Here is an 18,183-nt window from a genome sequence, read left to right on the forward strand (position 1 = left end):
GATCTCCATGGAGTAATCCTTCATCTCCTGTGGTTGCAGGGTGAGTTGGAGGCAATCCAGGGGCAAGTTGAAAGGGTCACAAAGTCATAGTGCTTGCAGTGCAATCAAAAGACCTAGACAGGTCTTGTGCACTAAGCTAGCTAAGGACATTAGTGGGGAAGAAGTGGAACGCTGAGAACTGGGATGGGGATATTTGGGCAGACATAGACAAAGCTGAGAACCTTGAGCCTTCAAACTCTCCTGCTGATGGAGGAAACCCTCCTCCCTGTTTTGAGGAAACCAGCCGTTCTCTGCATAAAGGCCTTTCAATGACTGCACCTGGCTCAGTTGCCCCACACACTTATGCTGATTCTCCTTAGGATTTCCCCACAACCATTTCCTCAATGCCTCCAGTCCACACTGAGACATATCTCAGGACAGTCCAGACAGAGAGGAACAAGATCTACTCCAGGAGGAGATGACATTTATAAACCAAAAGAGTTTTGAGAATTTACCAATCCGTATTGCCAGGAGCTCAGAAGCGTGTGTGAATGTGGATTCTAAGGTGTTCAGAAGTTGATTGGGCTGAATTTATTGATATGGCCACACTCACCTGAGATTAGGGATTTAATGTGCTGGCTTGAGTATCCAGAAATAAATGGTGCTTAAGGACTTCCCTGGAGATCCAGTGGTTAGGACTCTGAGCTTCACCACAGGGGGCACGGGTTCTATCCCTGGTCAGGGAACTAAGATCCTGCAAGCAGCACAGTGCAGCCAAAAAAAACCAAACCAAACCAAAACAACAACAGAAATGGTGTTTGGTCTGTTAGTTTGGCTCATCAAAGCCTGAATTCAACCAAAGCTCTACAGTTACAAAATGCCTGAACTTCTCTAGTATACTGTAGAAAAGGATTTCTGAAGGCTTGGGGAATGCATATGTTTGTTCCTATTACGTGCAATATGTTTAGCCACCCACTGGCTATAACCACAGTGGGACCCAGAGGATATCCTCTTCATCAGGTTATTAAGAAATTAGGGGAGCAGCAGAATTCTTGGTGAATTTGTGGTGGTTATAGACTGAAGATGACAGTGGGGAAAATTGTGATGGAATTGGTTCCTTTAGTTCACTGGGAATAATGGAACTTTGAAGTGGTAGAAGTCAGGTGGTGACACAAATTGCAGCTAAGATTCCTCCAGATGTGGTTTCTTTAATGGAGCAAATCAACACTGTCCCTAGCATTTGTTAGGCTGCTTTTGACCTGGCAAATGTGTTCTTTCCCATCCTGATCAGTAAACAAAAAGAGAAGAGTTTGCATTTACATGGAAATAACAGAGTGTACCTTTACATCTTGCTCTCAGAGCTATGTCAGCTTTCTTGCTCTTGTCCCCAGGGGCATGGTATCTCAGTTCCCATAAGACATCATGCCTGTCCTTTACGCTGGTGACCTTATACTGATTGACCATGGTGAGTAGAAAATGACAACTCCCTAGATGACTTAACAGGACAAATAAACACTAGAAGGAGGGAGATAAACTTGGCAAAAAGTTAAGGGTCTGCCACATAGATGAAGCTTATAAACATTTTGGGATATCCTTTCTAAAGTGAGAGACAAGATTCTGTACCTTGCACCTTGAAGACACACAACACTCTCTGGATTTGGGAGGTAAAATATACCACATTTGAGCATGCTGCTCCAACCCATTTACTAGGTAATTAATAAGGCTAGCAGGTGCCAGTGGGACATGGTGTAAGAAAAAACATGATAGCAGGTTCACAATGTGGTCAAGCTGCCCTACCACTTGGGCTTTATAGCCCAGCAGTCCCAACAGCATTGGAAATGTCTCTGGCAGACAGTGAAAAATTGTATGGAGCTTCTAAAGACCCCTAATAGGAAGATCATAGCACACACCTCTAGGGTTTAGGAGGAAGGTAGTGCCCGTCTCTGTCAAAAATTATTTGAAAATTTGTTCCAGGCTTGCTACTGGGTCCTGGTAGAGACTGGAAGCTTGTCAGTAGGATACCAAGTGCTATGTGATTATGAACTGCCCTGGATTTTATCTAATCTATTGAACCGTAAAACAGAGTATACAGCATCATTTCAGTATAAAGTAGATGTATATATATGAGAATGGGTCTGAGAAGGTCCAGAAGCCCAAAGGTAAGCTGTATGAGCAGGTGGCCCAGACTTCTTCAACACCTACTTATGCTACATTGACTCCTGTTCATCTCCATACTTCTGGCTTCATGAGGAGTCACTTGTGACATGTTAACAGAGGGAGAGTATATTAGGTCTAATTCACTGTGGATCTGCACAGGATGCTGGCAACATCCAAAACCAGATAGTCACTAGATTACAATCCCTCAATTGGCCCAGAAAATGGTGAAAGGATATTCTCCCAGTGAGCACAACTGGAGGAAGCTCCACTTCATATACAAGGGCGGTTGGGATCTTATTGACTGTGGGCAGTAGCTAAAAGTTTCTCAGCTGATTGGGGACTTGGAAATAAGTTGGAAAACGTGATTAGGTCTGGGGAGAGATATACTCAGAATGGGCACTAAATATATTGGCGTCCTTGTGAATGTCCTCCAAAGGGCTTAGATAAGGCAAAAAGCTGTCAGTAGTCAGATGGATAAGATGATCCATCCCGTGGATGTCAGCATTTTCCGCCACTACTCAGTGATTGCCCAAAGTGGCCAGGGTTACAGGGATGGCAATACCATTCATTATAGAATGCCTTATCCATCATCATTTTATTACATACGACATTATCTACAACCAGGAGACCCATGTACAGCAAAGGAATTGTGGTAATGGGCTCAGAACAACAAAATACACTCATCGTTACCTAGAAACAGCTGGCTTTGACAGAATGGTGGTAAGACTTGCTGAAGCTCAGGTATAGCACCAGCTGGGAGCCATCTAGTAATAAGCCAATGCACATGAATAATAATCTTTTTTATTTCTTCTCTCTTTCCTATGTTTATTTATTCTCAAAACAATCCTCATCCATAACTGAGCTCTGTATTTCTAATTATATGGCCATTTCCATCTCAAACTCAACAGGTCCAAAACGGAATTTCTTATCTTTCGCATCATAAAAGTGGTTTCCTTTCGGTATTCCTCCTGGCCTCAGCTTATCTAGTCATCCAAGCCAGAAATGTAGATGTTGTCCTAGCCTTCTTACCTTTCATAAGCTCTTACCTGTAATCTGTCATTGGGTTCTATTAACTGTGCTTCCAAAGGATCTCCCAAGTCTGACATTTCTCTCACTCCCCACTGTAGCACCTCATCATTCTCAACTCTACTTCACCTGCCAAGTCCTTCTAATTGGTCTCTTTTTTTTTTTTTTTTTGCGATACGCGGGCCTCTCACTGCTGTGGCCTCTCCCGTCGCGGAGCACAGGCTCCGGACGCGCAGGCCCAGCAGCCATGGCCCACGGGCCCAGCCGCTCCGCGGCACATGGGACTCTCCCAGACCGGGGCACGAACCCGTGTCCCCCACATCGGCAGGCGGACTCCCAACCACTGCGCCACCAGGGAAGCCCTAATTGGTCTCTTTGTCTCTAATATCTTCTCCATCTCTCTATAAAGACAGAGGTGATTTTTTAAAACATAAATTAAATCATTTCCTTACCTGAAACATGTTAGGGAATCCCCATCACCTACATCCCACATGATATTCTTTATCCTTAGGTTGCTCTTTTCTGGCTCCAGCTACATGGCAACAAGATCTTCATCTTTTGATACTTGGCTCAAATATCTCCTTCTGAAGCCTTCCCTGACATACCTAGTCATAGTTAAGCACTTCCTTTTGATGTGCCCCATAGATCTTCTATATACTCAATTGTCATGTTTTTGCAATTATCTGTATATTTGTCTGCCATCTCCACTAGGACTTTTAGTGCCTAAAGAACAGAGATTCTGTTCTATTTCTTAATTAGCACTGGGCCTCAGACACAGTAGATGCTTAATGAATATATGTTGCTTGCTTGCTGAATGAACGAATGCATTAATCCTTATGGCTGAGTGTCGTTTCCTTTTTGTAAGGTTGCAGGGGATGAATGAGAAATTTTACTTTGTGTGCTTTGGTAATTGATGGCATTTAAACCCTTCCATTTGACTGTTGCTGAGAATCAACGGTTAACAAAATCAACAAAACCTTGATTTTTTTTAACCTCTGTCTTACTAAAAGAATTCTGATTTTCACATCTGTTCCTTTCCTGTGTACCTACAGATCTTAGCTCTCCTTGACCTCATTTCCAATTTCAACCTTGGTTCTTACTAGGTCTTTGCATTTAAACTTCTCTCCCTGTCATGATATTTAGAAAAAGTTTAATTTAAAAATTTAAACATTAAATTTTTTAGTTTAGAAAAAATATGAGAACATTTTAAAGTGAATATATTGCAATATTATTTATAAAGTCAAATTTTGTATTGTATTTGTTTTCTTTTTAAAATACCACTCTACTTATAAAACAAGTTATGAGTATTATAAAGCAATCTTTATTTCTGATCACTATTGTATTTGAAATTCTGTTCGTACTTGCTAACTTGTTTTATGACTATTATAGACCACTCAATAGTGACTAATTTTTAAAGAGTTCAAAACAGAATTACATTATTGAAATAAGTTTTATAATTCTCTTTCAGCAAAGTATGAGAGCAAAAATAGATATTCTCTATTCCCTGAACATAACAGGCACCCATGTTTTAAATGAATGAATGAACGAATGATGGTACCCATTGGCCCAGATTTATTAATTAATTCTCATGCCACAACAAAAATGCATTTAGAAATCAAAAATGCTGGAAGGCTGGGGGTGAATGCATTTTTTATGAATTCCTCCGTGTTTTACCTTCCCAAATATACAAACACCTAAGATTAGAGCTGGAAACCTGGATGCTGTTCCTTTTTTTTAATCTCATGGATTATATCCATTTAAAGTCTGACAAAGCAGAAACTTCATGAGTGCAGGGACATATCTTGTCACTGTCCTATTTCTTGCCACAGGATTATATAAGCCTTCTTTTATTGAATGTTTACTATGTGCTAGTCTTTGTCCTAAATGCTTTACAGGGATTTACACTTCTAAACATCTCAAGAAAGCTAGGAGGAAGTAGTGGATTTTTTTGAAGTATAATTGATTTACAATATTATATTAGTTTCAAGTGTACAACATAGTGATTCAATATTTTTAAAGATTATACTCCATTTAATGTTATTATAAAACAATGGCTATATTTTCCTGTGCTGTACGATATATCCTTGTTGCTTATCTATTTTATACATAGTAGTTTGTCTCTCTTAATCCCCTACCCCTACGTTGCCCCTCCCCCTTCCCTCTCCTCACTGGTAACCTACTAGTTTGTTCTCTATATCTGTGGGTCTGTTTCTCTTTTGTTATATACATTCACTTGTTTTAGTTTTTAGATTCCACATATAAGTGATAACATAGAGTATTTGTCTTTCTCTGTCTGACTTATTTCACTTAGCATAATACTCTCTAGGTCCATTCATCTTTTTGCAAACAGTTGAATTTCATTCTTTTTTATGGCTAATATTGCATTGTATATATATATATATATATATATATATATATATGCCACATCTTCTTTATCCATTCATTTGTTTGGTTTTTTTAACATCTTTATTGGAGTATAATTGCTTTACAATGGTGTGTTAGTTTCTGCTTTATAATAAAGTGAATCAGTTATACATATACATATGTTCCCATATCTCTTCCCTCTTGCATCTCCCTCGCTCCCACCCTCCCTATCCCACCCCTCTAGGTGGTCACAAACCACCGAGCTGATCTCCCTGTGCTATGCGGCTGCTTCCCACTAGCTATCTATTTTATGTTTGGTAATGTATATATGTCCATGCCACTCTCTCACTTTGGACACTTAAGTTGCTTCCATATCTTGGCTATTGTATATAACCCTGCTATGAACATTGGGATGCATGTATCTTTTCAAATTAGAGTTTTCATTTTACTTGGATTATATATACCCAGCAGTGGAATTGCTGGATCATATTGTAGTTCTATTTTTAGTTTTCTGAGGAACCTCTATATTGTTTTCCATAGTGACTGCATCAGTTTACATTTGTACAAGTGTTCCCTTTTCTCCACATCCTCACCAAAATTTGTTATTTGTAGACTTTTTGATCAACATTCTGACAGGTGTGAGGTGATATCTCATCATGGTTTTGATTTGTATTTCTTGAATGATTAGCGATGTTGAGCATCTTTTCATGTGCCTGTTAGTGTTAGCCACCTGTATGTCTTCTTTGGAAGAATGTCTATTCACATCTTCTGTTCTTTTTTTAAATTGCATTGTTTGTTTTTTTGATATTGAGTTGTATGAGCTGTTTATATATTTTGGATATTAATCCCTTATCCGTCATATCATTTGCAAATATTTTCTCCCATTCAGTAGGTTGCCTTTTCATTTTGTTGATAGTTTCCTTTGCTGTGGAAAGATTTTAAGTTTAATTAAGCCCCATTTGTTTATTTATTTTTTATTTTTTTAATTTTTTATTTTTTTTTTGCATTACGTGGGCCTCTCACTGCTGTGGCCTCTCCCATTGCAGAGCACAGGCTCTGGACATGCAGGCTCAGTGGCCATGGCTCACGGGCCCAGCCACTCCATGGTATGTGGGATCCTCCCAGTCTGGGGCGCGAATCCATGTCCCCTGTATCGGCAGGCAGACTCTCAACCAGTGTGCCACCAGGGAAGCTCCCATTTGTTTATTTTTGACTTTATTTCTTTTACCTTAGGAGACATATCCAAAACACCTGCTATAACTTATGTAAAATTGCATCAAAAAGAAAAAAATACCTAGAGATAAACTTAACCAAGGAGGTGAAGACCTATACTCTAAAAACTGTAAAACACTGATGAAGGAATTTGAAAATGATACAAAAAAATGGAAATATATACCATGTTCTTGGATTGGAAGAATTAGTATTGTTAAAATGACCATACTACCCAAAGCAATCACCAGATTTAATGCAATCTCTATCAAAATACCCAGGACATTTTCCCCAGAACTAGGACAAATAATCCTAAATTTATATGGAACCACAAAAGAACCCTAACTGCCAAAGCAATCTTGAGAAAGAAGAACAGAGCTGGAGGTATCACTCTCCCAGACTTCAAACTATACTACAAATCTACAGTAATCAAAACAGTATGGTACTAGCACAAAAACAGACACATAGATGGATGGAACAGAATAGAGTGCCCAGAAATAAACCCACACACTTACAGTCAATTAACCCACAACAAAGGAGACAAGAATGTAAAATGGAGAAAAGACAGTCTTTTCAATAAGTGGTGCTGGGAAAACTGGACAGCTCCAAGTAAAAGAATGAGATTAGAACATTTCCTCACGCCATACACAAAAATGAACTCAAAATGGATTGAAGACCTAAATGAAAGATCTAAAACCATAAAACTCCTAGAAGATAACATAGGCAGAGGTGGTAGTATTATGATCACCATTTGAAGGAAGAGGACACATGCCCAGAAAGGCTAGCTTATTTGGCAAAGATTATATAGCTACTAAATTATAGAAGCAAGATTCAAAGCCAGGTAGTTTGATACCAGTCCTTGTTCTACACCACCTCTAAGCCACTTCCAATAAATGAGTGTCAAATTAATAAATTAATACAAAATTTCAGAATAGGTTAACCTTTAGAAAGGAATACCAATGTAGACCTTAAAATGGAAAACAAACCAAAAACCCCAGTATATTTTAATATTCCTGGTACTAACTTCTCTCTACTTAGCTCATGTTCGGTGGGTGCATTCATTTATGTGCTCAGACTAATATAAGATAGAACAGTGTGCCAAAGGAGTCTGGACTTGGAGTCAGATTTGAATACTGGCTCTGATATATACATGTTTACTACTTACATGATCTTGAACAATTTCTTAACTTTTCCAAGTCTCAATTTTCTCATTCATAAAATGGGAATAAAAATAACTGTAACAAAAAAACTAAAAAGCTATCTTTTTAAAGAGAATTAAAAATTATGTATAAAAAGTACCTGACACAAAAGAAGATGTTAATATAACTCTTCCTTTTACCTCTTACTCTCGTTCCTTTTTCCCCTTCCCTTCTTGCATCCTATCTGCCATTAGCCACATGACTTTGTAAAGGTTACTCTTCCAGGATTTATTGCATCACCTATGAAACAATTTGGGTAGTTATCTCCAAGATCCTTTGACTCTATAATTCTATGATTCAGTGATTTAATACTTAGCTTTTCTTTGTATCACAACAGTACAACTTACTGAGAGGTGATTTTGAAATGAGGCTTCTCTGGTTAGTGTGGCTGATTAAGTTCTTTTGTTTTTTCCAGATGATGCCATCACATACAACTTGGCTTAGCAGTATTTGAATTAAATTGGATGAAAACTTGGTTTACTTTGTAAATAGTTTCACAGCAATAATATAGATTAACTGCATCCACTAGCAGTCACATATTTCAAAGGATTTATATCTCCCTTCCTTTCCTCTATGTAGGTACTACACAGGAAGCCTGGAGGGTAAGTCAACAAATCATGAAACTCTAGGTTTAATTCACACAGCAACAAAAGGGCTAATAAGAGCTATCGAAGATGGTGGAATAGATTCTGTGATGGAATGGGAAGTGGATGAAGTGCTGAACTGGACAAACACACTCAACTTTGATGAGTAAGTACATGTTGCTATTCTTGGGGAGCGAGGGCAGACATCAGATATTTTTCTTTCTAATATTTCCTACTCCCATGTTGAATCTTCAAAAAAACAACTTGAATATTTATTATCTGTCTAGAAAGAAAATAAGAGGAAATGAGGGAGAAAGATAAAAAAGGGATGATCTAAAAGTAGAAAAAAGAAAAATATATTTGGGTGTTCTTTATTAACAGACTTTATTCTTATGCCTTAGTCTAAGTCTGCTTTACTTCTTACTTTGGGATATAGAAACAAGGCTAAGAACATGAAATTAATAATATAAAGAATTTCCTCAGCCCTCAGTGGGACATTAAAATATTATAATTTTTCAGTGACATACTTCGGCCCTTGAAAAACATTTTTAGGCTATTTTGTGTGATGGAAATTTAAAAATACTTCATATAGCCATCAGGGCAATGCAAATCAAAACCACAATAAGATCCTATTTCATACCCACAAAGATAGCTATAATTAAAAAGACATATAGTACCAGTGTTGGCAAGGATGACTGCTAGTGGGAATGTACAATGGTATAGCCATTTTGGAAAACAATCCAGCAGTTCCTCAAATGGTTAAACATAGAGTTGCCATACAAGCCAGCATTTCCACAAGAGAAATGAAAACACATGTCCATAAAAACTTGTACATGAATATTCATAATATCATTACTCATAATAACAAAGAATTAGAAACAATCTATTCATCAGCTGATGATTAAAATGTGATATATCCATACAATGGAATATTATTTGGCAATAAAAAGAAATGCTGATCATGCTACAACACTGATGAACCTTCTTAGTAAAAGAAGCCAATAACAAAGGACCACATATTGTATGGCTCCATTTATATGAAATGTCCAGAATAGGCAAATTATATGGAGACAGAAAGTAGATTAGTGGTTGCCTAGGGCTTAGAGATTTGTGGGGATTGGGAAGTGATGGCCAAGGGGTATGAAGTTTCTTTTTGGAGTAATGAAATGTCCTAAAATTGATTGTGTTGATGGATGCACAACTCAGTGAATACACTAAAAAGCCATTGAATTGTACACTTTAAATCGGCAAATTTTATGGGATGTGAATTATATCTCAATAAAGCTTTAAAAATATTCACTATTTACTCAGCTACAATAAAGAATGTGAATACTGCATGGATGAAGAGGAAGGAAAAATAACACAAAGATGGTGTAAGTAAAGAAACATAAGAAAAAGGAAGACATTTGGAAGAGGGAGATAAGAACATGAAATAGGAAAAATTAGGTTGACCACCATTGAAAAATAGACCAGAAAAAAGAGGCCAGAGGAAGCAGAGAACAATGAGAAAAGGAAAGAGAAGAGAAACAAAGAAAAAAGGGAAAGAATGACTAAGAAAAAAGGAAAATGAGAAAACAAGAATAATAGAAAAAAAGATAATTATGGGAAGAATATATTAAAATAAAAATAAAAAAAGAAAGATAAGAAGGAATAAAGAGCTAATCACCCATAGTAGATGTGCTAAAATATTTTTTTAATAAATAGTGAAAAGATTTTATGACTCAATAACCCCAATATCTTGTCCAGACCATAGTATTGGGATTCCTTATAGACAGTACATTTGTGGTTTCTGAGGCACTGAATACATACAGATGGTAATAATGATGCAAGAAATGACATCCAAAGAAAGGAGTCATAATGCTGTACTTTTTCCTTTCCTAAGATGGTAAAGAAAGGAGAGAGAGGTAGGGGAGGTCCATTTTGAATGAGCTTATGAGGGCAGGATAGAGAATTCTCTCAGGAAAGCTTTTGAAATCCTGCTCTGCCTTTGCCTTATACAGTTAGCTAATTCAGCAAAGGGCCAGCTAGCTTCAGTGAAAGATTACAAAATAATCCACACCCAGTATCCTATACTCTATCACTACTGGAATACAAAAGAATAAAACAGTTCAGTTCAAAGGGAAGAAATAAATGAGCATCTCAGTCTACACAAGACTTTCCCCACTATCATCCCCTAACACCCTTCTCTGGTAGGTGAAGAAGATTCCTAATGGCTTCCCTTCATGGAGAAAAGGATAAAAACAGAATAAACCAGGAAAACTTGAAGTGGTTTTTTGGTATCATATACTCTATATGTAGTGGGATAAATACATCTAGCTTTGATATGGTGAGACCTAAATAGACTTTTCTCCAACGAAGATATACAGATTGCCAACAAACACATGAAAGGATGCTCAACATCACTAATTATTAGAGAAATGCAAATCAAAACCACAATGTGGTATCATCTCACACTGGTCAGAATGGCCATCACCAAAAAATCTACAAACAATAAATGCTGGAGAGGGTGTGGAGAAAAGGGAACCCTCTTGCACTGTTGGTGGGAATGTAAATTGATACAGCCACTATGGAGAACAGTATGGAGGTTCCTTAAAAAACTGAAAATAGAACAACCATATGACCCATCAATCCCACTACTGAGAAAACCGTAATTCAAAAAAGAGACATGTACCCCAATATTTATTGCAGCACTATTTACAATAGCCAGGACCTGGAACCAACCTAAGTGTCCATTGACAAATGAATGGATAAAGAAGATGTGGCACATATATACAATGGAATATTAGCCATAAAAAGGAACAAAATTGAGTTATTTGCAGTGAGGTGGATGGACCTAGAGTCTGTCATACAGAGCGAAGTAAGTCAGAAAGAGAAAAAAAAATACTGCATGCTAACACATATATATGGAATCTAAAAAAATGGTTCTGATGAACCTAGGGGCAGGACAGAAATAAAGACGCAGACGTAGAGAATGGACTTGAGGATACAGGGAGGGGGAAGGGTAAGCTGGGATGAAGTGAGAGAGTGGCATGGACACATATACATTACCAAATGTAAAATAGATAGCTAGTGGGAAGCAGCTGCATAGCACAGGGAGATCACCTCGGTGCTTTTTGACCACCTGAGGGGGGGATAGGGAGAGTGGGAGGGAGGTGCAAGAGGGAGGGGATATGAGGATATATGTATACATACAGCTGGTTCACTTTGTTATACAGCAGAAACTAACACAACATTGTTAAGCAATTGTACTCCAATAAAGATGTAAATCAATAAATAAAAATAAAATAAATAAAAAATGCAGATACCTCATGTTTCCAAATTATGTACAACCTCTATCAGTTCGTTCTCTGACTTGAGCATAATTTGGCACCCACTTGGAATTATTAGAAAGCAAGTTTTTCTACTGATCTCTAGACAACAAAAATTTCAAATGGAATCCAGCATGATTATTTGGGAATATTTCAGTAGTCTTACTGACCACAGCCTACTGATTATCTCAGGCAAGACAAGAATTTGCAAAGACCTTCCCCTAGCTGAGAGCAGACATTAGGAGAGCACCTTCTTCCCAGTGTATTTATGGTCTCCACAGTCTACTTTCCTCTTAGAGCTTTGTAGTTGTCTAGATATTTGTAACTGGCTTTATAATAATGCCTTATTTGATGAGAATTTCAAAGTCATTTTTCCCTTCAGAAGAATTGGTAGCCACTAATTCCTTGGAGAGTATCCTTCAAAATCTATAAACAGTTTTTGATAGTTGGACCATTAGAATGACATACATGTGTTTAACACTGATATTGAATGATACAAACCAGTTTCTTCCCAAAGGCTTTTGTGCTAGCCCCTTGTTATGACAGATGGATGCTCTCCTGGGAAGAAACCATGTACAACTTCAGATGCACAGGGCAACAATATCAGTTGAGAACAATATTATTATAATTTTGAAGAATGGATTGGATAGAGCCAACTTCACTCTTGGACTCAAGGACACTGATGAGTACTGTTGCAAATTCTGTAGTATCCAGAGATACATTGCTGTAGGTGCTTAGAACATAAAGCAATGCCTGCATTGCTGTTACTGAGTCACCTACAATGCCACATAGTGGCTACTCTGCCTACTGCTGGCATTCATTCTGATGCATTTTCAGGGGTGTATTCTCTAGCGAGATGGATGTTCCTCTTCTAGGATCTTCATATTTTTCAAACTGCATGTGAAATTTAACATAACCCATTAAGTCATCAGCAGCTGGGGTATCTTAAATAATTTCCTGATGTTCTATTAACCCTGTTGGTGAGAGCTCTCAGTGGGTAGTTTCTATGTCTGAAGCTGCCCCTTTGATTTCTAAGACAGGTAGTTATGTTGCCACTCTGGCTAGGGACTTTCCCCAGGCCATTAAGATATTAAATTTATACTCCTGAGGGATCCACGGTAGAGTCCACATATACTTTACTTTGCTAGTATCTAAAAAAAAATTTCAAAAATTTCTTAGATCAGCTCTATTATATAAACAGCATGATAAGGCTATAATCAAGATTGTTGCTTCTATTTGTAAAGCTTTGATTTCTCATTGGCTACTGCTGTCATGTTCCTGATGAGAAGTTCTTTTTTAACAATTGAATAAATTCATATCCTGATCTCAGGTAAAGCAGGGTCAGTGATCAACCTTAAATATGGCATAAGTTTTTGCCCCAGACTGTCAGGGTTTAGCATACAATTGATCAAAGGTCCTTTATCTTGGTAACTTGAAGATGGAATGAAAATCTTTCAGTATATGAATCTAAGGAAGCAGAATTATTGACACCCACTATTCATAGTGCTCCTGAGCAACCACTGAAAGCACAAAGTCTGCCTAAATTTAAGGTTAAGCCAGATTGAACTGTCAACTAAGAGGTCCTGGAAAGGGTTTAAACCACCTGCTATTATCTTGCATCTTTTCATTTAACAGTCACCCAGCACTATCTCATTTAAGGCCACAGAATAAAGTTCTTGGAGTAACAAGAGGTAGCAGTAACAAGAACGAGCTGACTTAGACACAGTATTTATTACAATTAAACACCATTGCATAATATATACCTTCTCATAACAAAAAAATTCAGGAATACAAAGTTAACAAAAGTAAAATAATTCAAATGAAAATCAGTGTTTCCTGAATTACATGACAATTTTAATCCTCCTCTTCCTTTCTCAGCCAGCTTCCTTTTAGCACCTGCTGTGATCAACTCCTTACCTGATTTCTTGGGTACAGTTGTAAGAAAGGAGGCTTGGGAAAGGGGGATACAGAGACCAAAATGTGATGCAATAAATCACAGGAAACCTGGGCCTCGGAGCTTTCTCTCATCTTCTTAGTTCATCATACTTGTCCTTCCCTATCTACCTCTTCTCGGGCTACAACTGTCTCCCTATTTCAGTCTCTGTTTAGGGAACTGAAATGGCAACTGCATGCACCCTGCTTGAATATGATCTCATGTTTACTGGACACAGCAAAGACAGCACCATTTCTCTAATAAGATCATAAACCAAATGATTTAAATGTATACGTCAGAGACAGTAGGTCTGGCAATCCAGAACCAAGGAGAAGGTTTTGTTGCTGTAGTTTTCCCATGACTTTTTTCCTCTCAGAGTTTTCCATTCGTACTTTTAATTTAGAAGTTAACTAACATCTTAGTTGTCACTCAGTTGAGGATATGATCTAGCAGGAATGGAACAAGATAAAATGAGAAGACATGTGCTGGTGGGAAGCCAAAGGGCACCAACGTGGTAGATGGTAGGCACCATTTTCATAACTCCTCCAACTCCTTGTCCTATGGGTTGCCTTAGGTGCATGAGAGCTACTTGGAGGTGGGAAAGTCAAGAAATTAAACATTTGGGCTTGGCGATGCAGGGGACACGGGTTTGTGCCCCGGTCCGGGAAGATCCCACCCACGTGCCGTGAGCCATGGCCGCTGAGCCTGCGCGTCCAGAGCCTGTGCTCCGCAACGGGAGAGGCCACAACACTGAGAAGCCCGCGTACCGAAAAAAAAAAAAAAAATGAAATTAAACATTTGGACTAGTGAATTTGTCACCATTAATCTAAGATTTCATAGATAAAGTAGAATTTTAGAAGTAGTCTAAGTATGTACTAATGAATCAATTTATTACTTACTAATAAATCAATTTAATTTAATGAATGTCTATGTAATGTGCTTAGGTACATTGCCAACTGGAAGGAAATTGCTACAAGCAACTCTTCAGCTAACTTCAAAAGTAGGTGTTTTTTTTAGCAATAATGGGAAATTCTTATAAACAAAAACAATACTTTCCAGACATGTACACATTTCTAAGCACCTAACAAACACTTCAGCACTCTGCACAGTATATAGACATAAATAAATTTGCCAAGTCATTTTTGCCTTTATACATAAAATTGTTATTTGGGAATAGAAGGAAATTTTCTATTTTATTTAGAGTTGGATAACATGTTTTTTTTTAAAAAAATGAATCCTCCTTTTAAAATGTTGCATATCATGTTTCAGTAATTTTTTTTCGGTATGCGGGCCTCTCACTGCTGTGGCCTCTCCCGTTGCGGAGCACAGGCTCCGGACGCGCAGGCCCAGCGGCCATGGGTCACGGGCCCAGCTGCTCCGTGGCATGCGGGATCCTCCCGGACCGGGGCACGAACCCTTGTCCCCTGCATCGGCAGGCGGACTCTCAACCACTGCACCACCAGGGAAGCCCTCAGTAATAATTTTTAATGAGCAAACTTCACTTGGCAAAATAAATGCTATTCCAGAAGTATCAATAATTCTAACATAGCCAAAGCCTAATTATAGTTTTCATATAATCTGAGTGTATGAGTTCTGTCCCACTGTCATCTGTGATTGGCAGTAAAACAAAGAGGTTATAATTATGGAGTGCTGATTCATAGATGCCTGGTTTTGATTTTGGGCTCTACTGTTTACTGTCTGTATGATCTTGGGCCAGTTACTTGGTCAGTTTCCTCATCTATAAAATGAAAATAACAATAGTACCTAGCTCATATATTGTTGTGAGGTAATAAGAGATAGTATATGTAAAGAGCATAGAATAGTGCTTGGCACATAGTATGTACTCTATAAATGTTAGCTATTATTAGCTTGAACCTATCCACTTATTTCCAACTCATTGCCACCACTACAGTCCAAGTTGCCATCATCCCTCTGCAGGCTTCTGCAATGGTCTCCAAACTTATACTCCTCCAGTCCATTCCCCACACAACAGATAGTGATCTACAAATTTAAATCAGCATAATTAAAACAAAACACTTATTTAACAAACTCTTCTTTAGCAATTACCATGTGGAAGTGCTGTTTTAGAGTGTTTTATAAAATTGATTCATTTGATCTTCAGAACAACCCAACGAGACAGGTTCTATTACCTACATTTTACAGACAAGCAAAGAGATGCCAAGTTACTTGCTCAAGGTCAGTTACTGTGAGGGCCAGGATTTGAATTGAGACTAGGTAGCTCTAGAACCCATACTCTTAACGACGACTACCTGTGATGCCTCTTATAGTTTTCCACTGCACTTGGAATAAAACCTTAACTTTATCATGGCACTCTGGCTCTGGTCTAGCTTTCCACCCTTATCATGTCCCACTCCCTCCCCCTGGCTCACAACCCGGCATCACTGGCATCTAGCCTGGTCCTCAAACACACTGTGGTTTCCACTTCAGGGGTTTAATGCAGTTGATGGCCTTCTGGAGAACAGGTTTAGGCAACTGTCGTCACTTGAGGGCAGGAAGTTATTTGTTTTGTTTGCTACTGAGTTCCCAATGTGTAGAACATAGTAGAGTCTCAATGGCAGGAATTTTGTACTTGAAAGGAATGACAAGTACAAAAATGGAAGCAGATAATATAAATTACTGAGCTAAAAGAGATTATTGTGAAAAGAAGGAAAGATACAGCATGGTAATTGGAAGGAGCATAAGAGCAAGTGAAAATTATTTTAAGTAATGGAGATCTGCATCATAACTGAAGGCAGTAGAAGGTGATATATTGAAGATGCTGGCATTGAAAAGAGGAGGGAATGTGTGCCACTTCTTCAAGAAGCATGAGGAAATCAAATCCAGAATTTGGAAACTTTAGCTCTAGGGACAGAAATGGCTTCTCTTCGTTTGTGAATAAAGAACTGTTAGCTAATAGTTAATTGTGGAGTACTAACTAAATGCCAAGTTCTTTACATGCACCATCACACTTAGTTCTCACAAAAATATGCTGAGGCATGTGCTATTATTATCCCCATCTACCCCCTTTATAGATGAGGACATTGAGACAAAGGTTAAATAACTTGCTTCAAATTACAGAGCTAGCAAAAAAAAAAAAAATTACAGAGCTAGCTAGTAGTAGGTCAAACCCCAAACCCAGATCCTACAGAGCCTTTTGTAAAGATGGACAATAAAATATGGTAGTGAAAAGTAGGATGATCTCAGAATTTTGGACATTTATTGTTTCGGTTAAATAGGATATAAAGATATCTGCTCTAAGAGTGGTGAGAAGGAATGTGGAATAGACCTTACCTGGAATGCAGTAGCATATTGAATAAGTCTATATCCTGTCATATCTTGCATCTTTCTAAATATTTGTCATTCCTCTCTAGGTTTCAGGTTTGAGCAAGCACAGGAAAAAAAATATGACTATAAAGATATATTGGAAGAGGAAATGGGAACACAAGAAGTTACTTCATTTGACAATATTTATGAAGGACCAACTTTTACTAGACTAAGGCCTGATTCCACTTATGGAATATAATTATAACTATATAAAAATATAAAAATATATAATTATAAACTATAATTTCTTTTCTGAGCTTTAACCCTTCAAGCCCTGATTCCATCAGAGATAGTTTATTCTGGCTGAAATGACTTGTATATTCTTGGCACAGAATCTAGGCCAATTAAAAGTAAGGAGGATTAAACAGAAATAGAACATCAGACTGAATACAGTAGCCATGGAAAATGTAGAAATTATTCCCGGTATTCTGCGAAAATGTAGTATTCTAACAATCATACTTAAATAAAAATATACTTAGGTGCAAAAAAACCCCTTTGTCTGATTGTTTTTCTTCTTTATTTGAAGCATTCTTTATTTGTGCATTTCTATCAGGCAGAGCCCTTTCTTCATTAAAAAAAGAAAAAGGGCAGTGTAGCAAGTTCTCCTTTTATTAGAATGCAAAAGCCTTACTAGAATCCCTGGTGCCATTCAGCTTAGGCATCTTTGAACAAAACTGGGTTACAGGGGCACCATTAGCTAAAGGAGCCAGAAAAGCAAAAATCTATTTCTTAGCTTCCACAGTGGGAAGAATAGAAAACTGGAAATGACTGTTAGGTTAAGGAACAAAGCCTACCATACCCTCCAAGTCTGAATTACTGTGCCTTCCCATAAAAACCCTCTACTACTAACCATCATCACACTTATCACACTGTAACTGTCTACAATCCTAACAGACCAGAGGCTTATACTCCCAAGCATAAAAAATTCAGCAGAGACCTAATGTATATTTAAGAAAAAAAATCAGATTTATTCATATAATTTACATATACATTCACCTATTGTAAGTACTCAGTTTGACAAATACATATATATATATATATATAGTTATGCAGTTTTCACCACAATCAAGGTATCATGCATTTCCATCACCCCCAAACTG

At 37.8% G+C, this 18,183-nt stretch overlaps 1 protein-coding gene across 1 annotated transcript in view; it reads left to right on the forward strand.

Annotated features, from left to right (window-relative positions):
* Positions 1-17,282, forward strand: part of CUNH11orf65 (chromosome unknown C11orf65 homolog) — a 124,162-nt gene extending 106,880 nt beyond the window's left edge. The window contains exons 7-9 of the mRNA XM_029207710.1: positions 8,514-8,684; positions 14,704-14,759; positions 17,131-17,282. Coding sequence (XP_029063543.1) covers positions 8,514-8,684; positions 14,704-14,759; positions 17,131-17,282 — 379 coding nt within the window. The remainder of the gene's footprint in view (positions 1-8,513; positions 8,685-14,703; positions 14,760-17,130) is intronic.
* The last annotated feature ends 901 nt before the right edge of the window (positions 17,283-18,183 follow it).

This window comes from Monodon monoceros, unplaced genomic scaffold (assembly GCF_005190385.1).
Source record: "Monodon monoceros isolate NGI ecotype Baffin Bay Population unplaced genomic scaffold, NGI_Narwhal_1 Super_Scaffold_7, whole genome shotgun sequence".
Lineage (NCBI taxonomy): Eukaryota > Metazoa > Chordata > Mammalia > Artiodactyla > Monodontidae > Monodon > Monodon monoceros.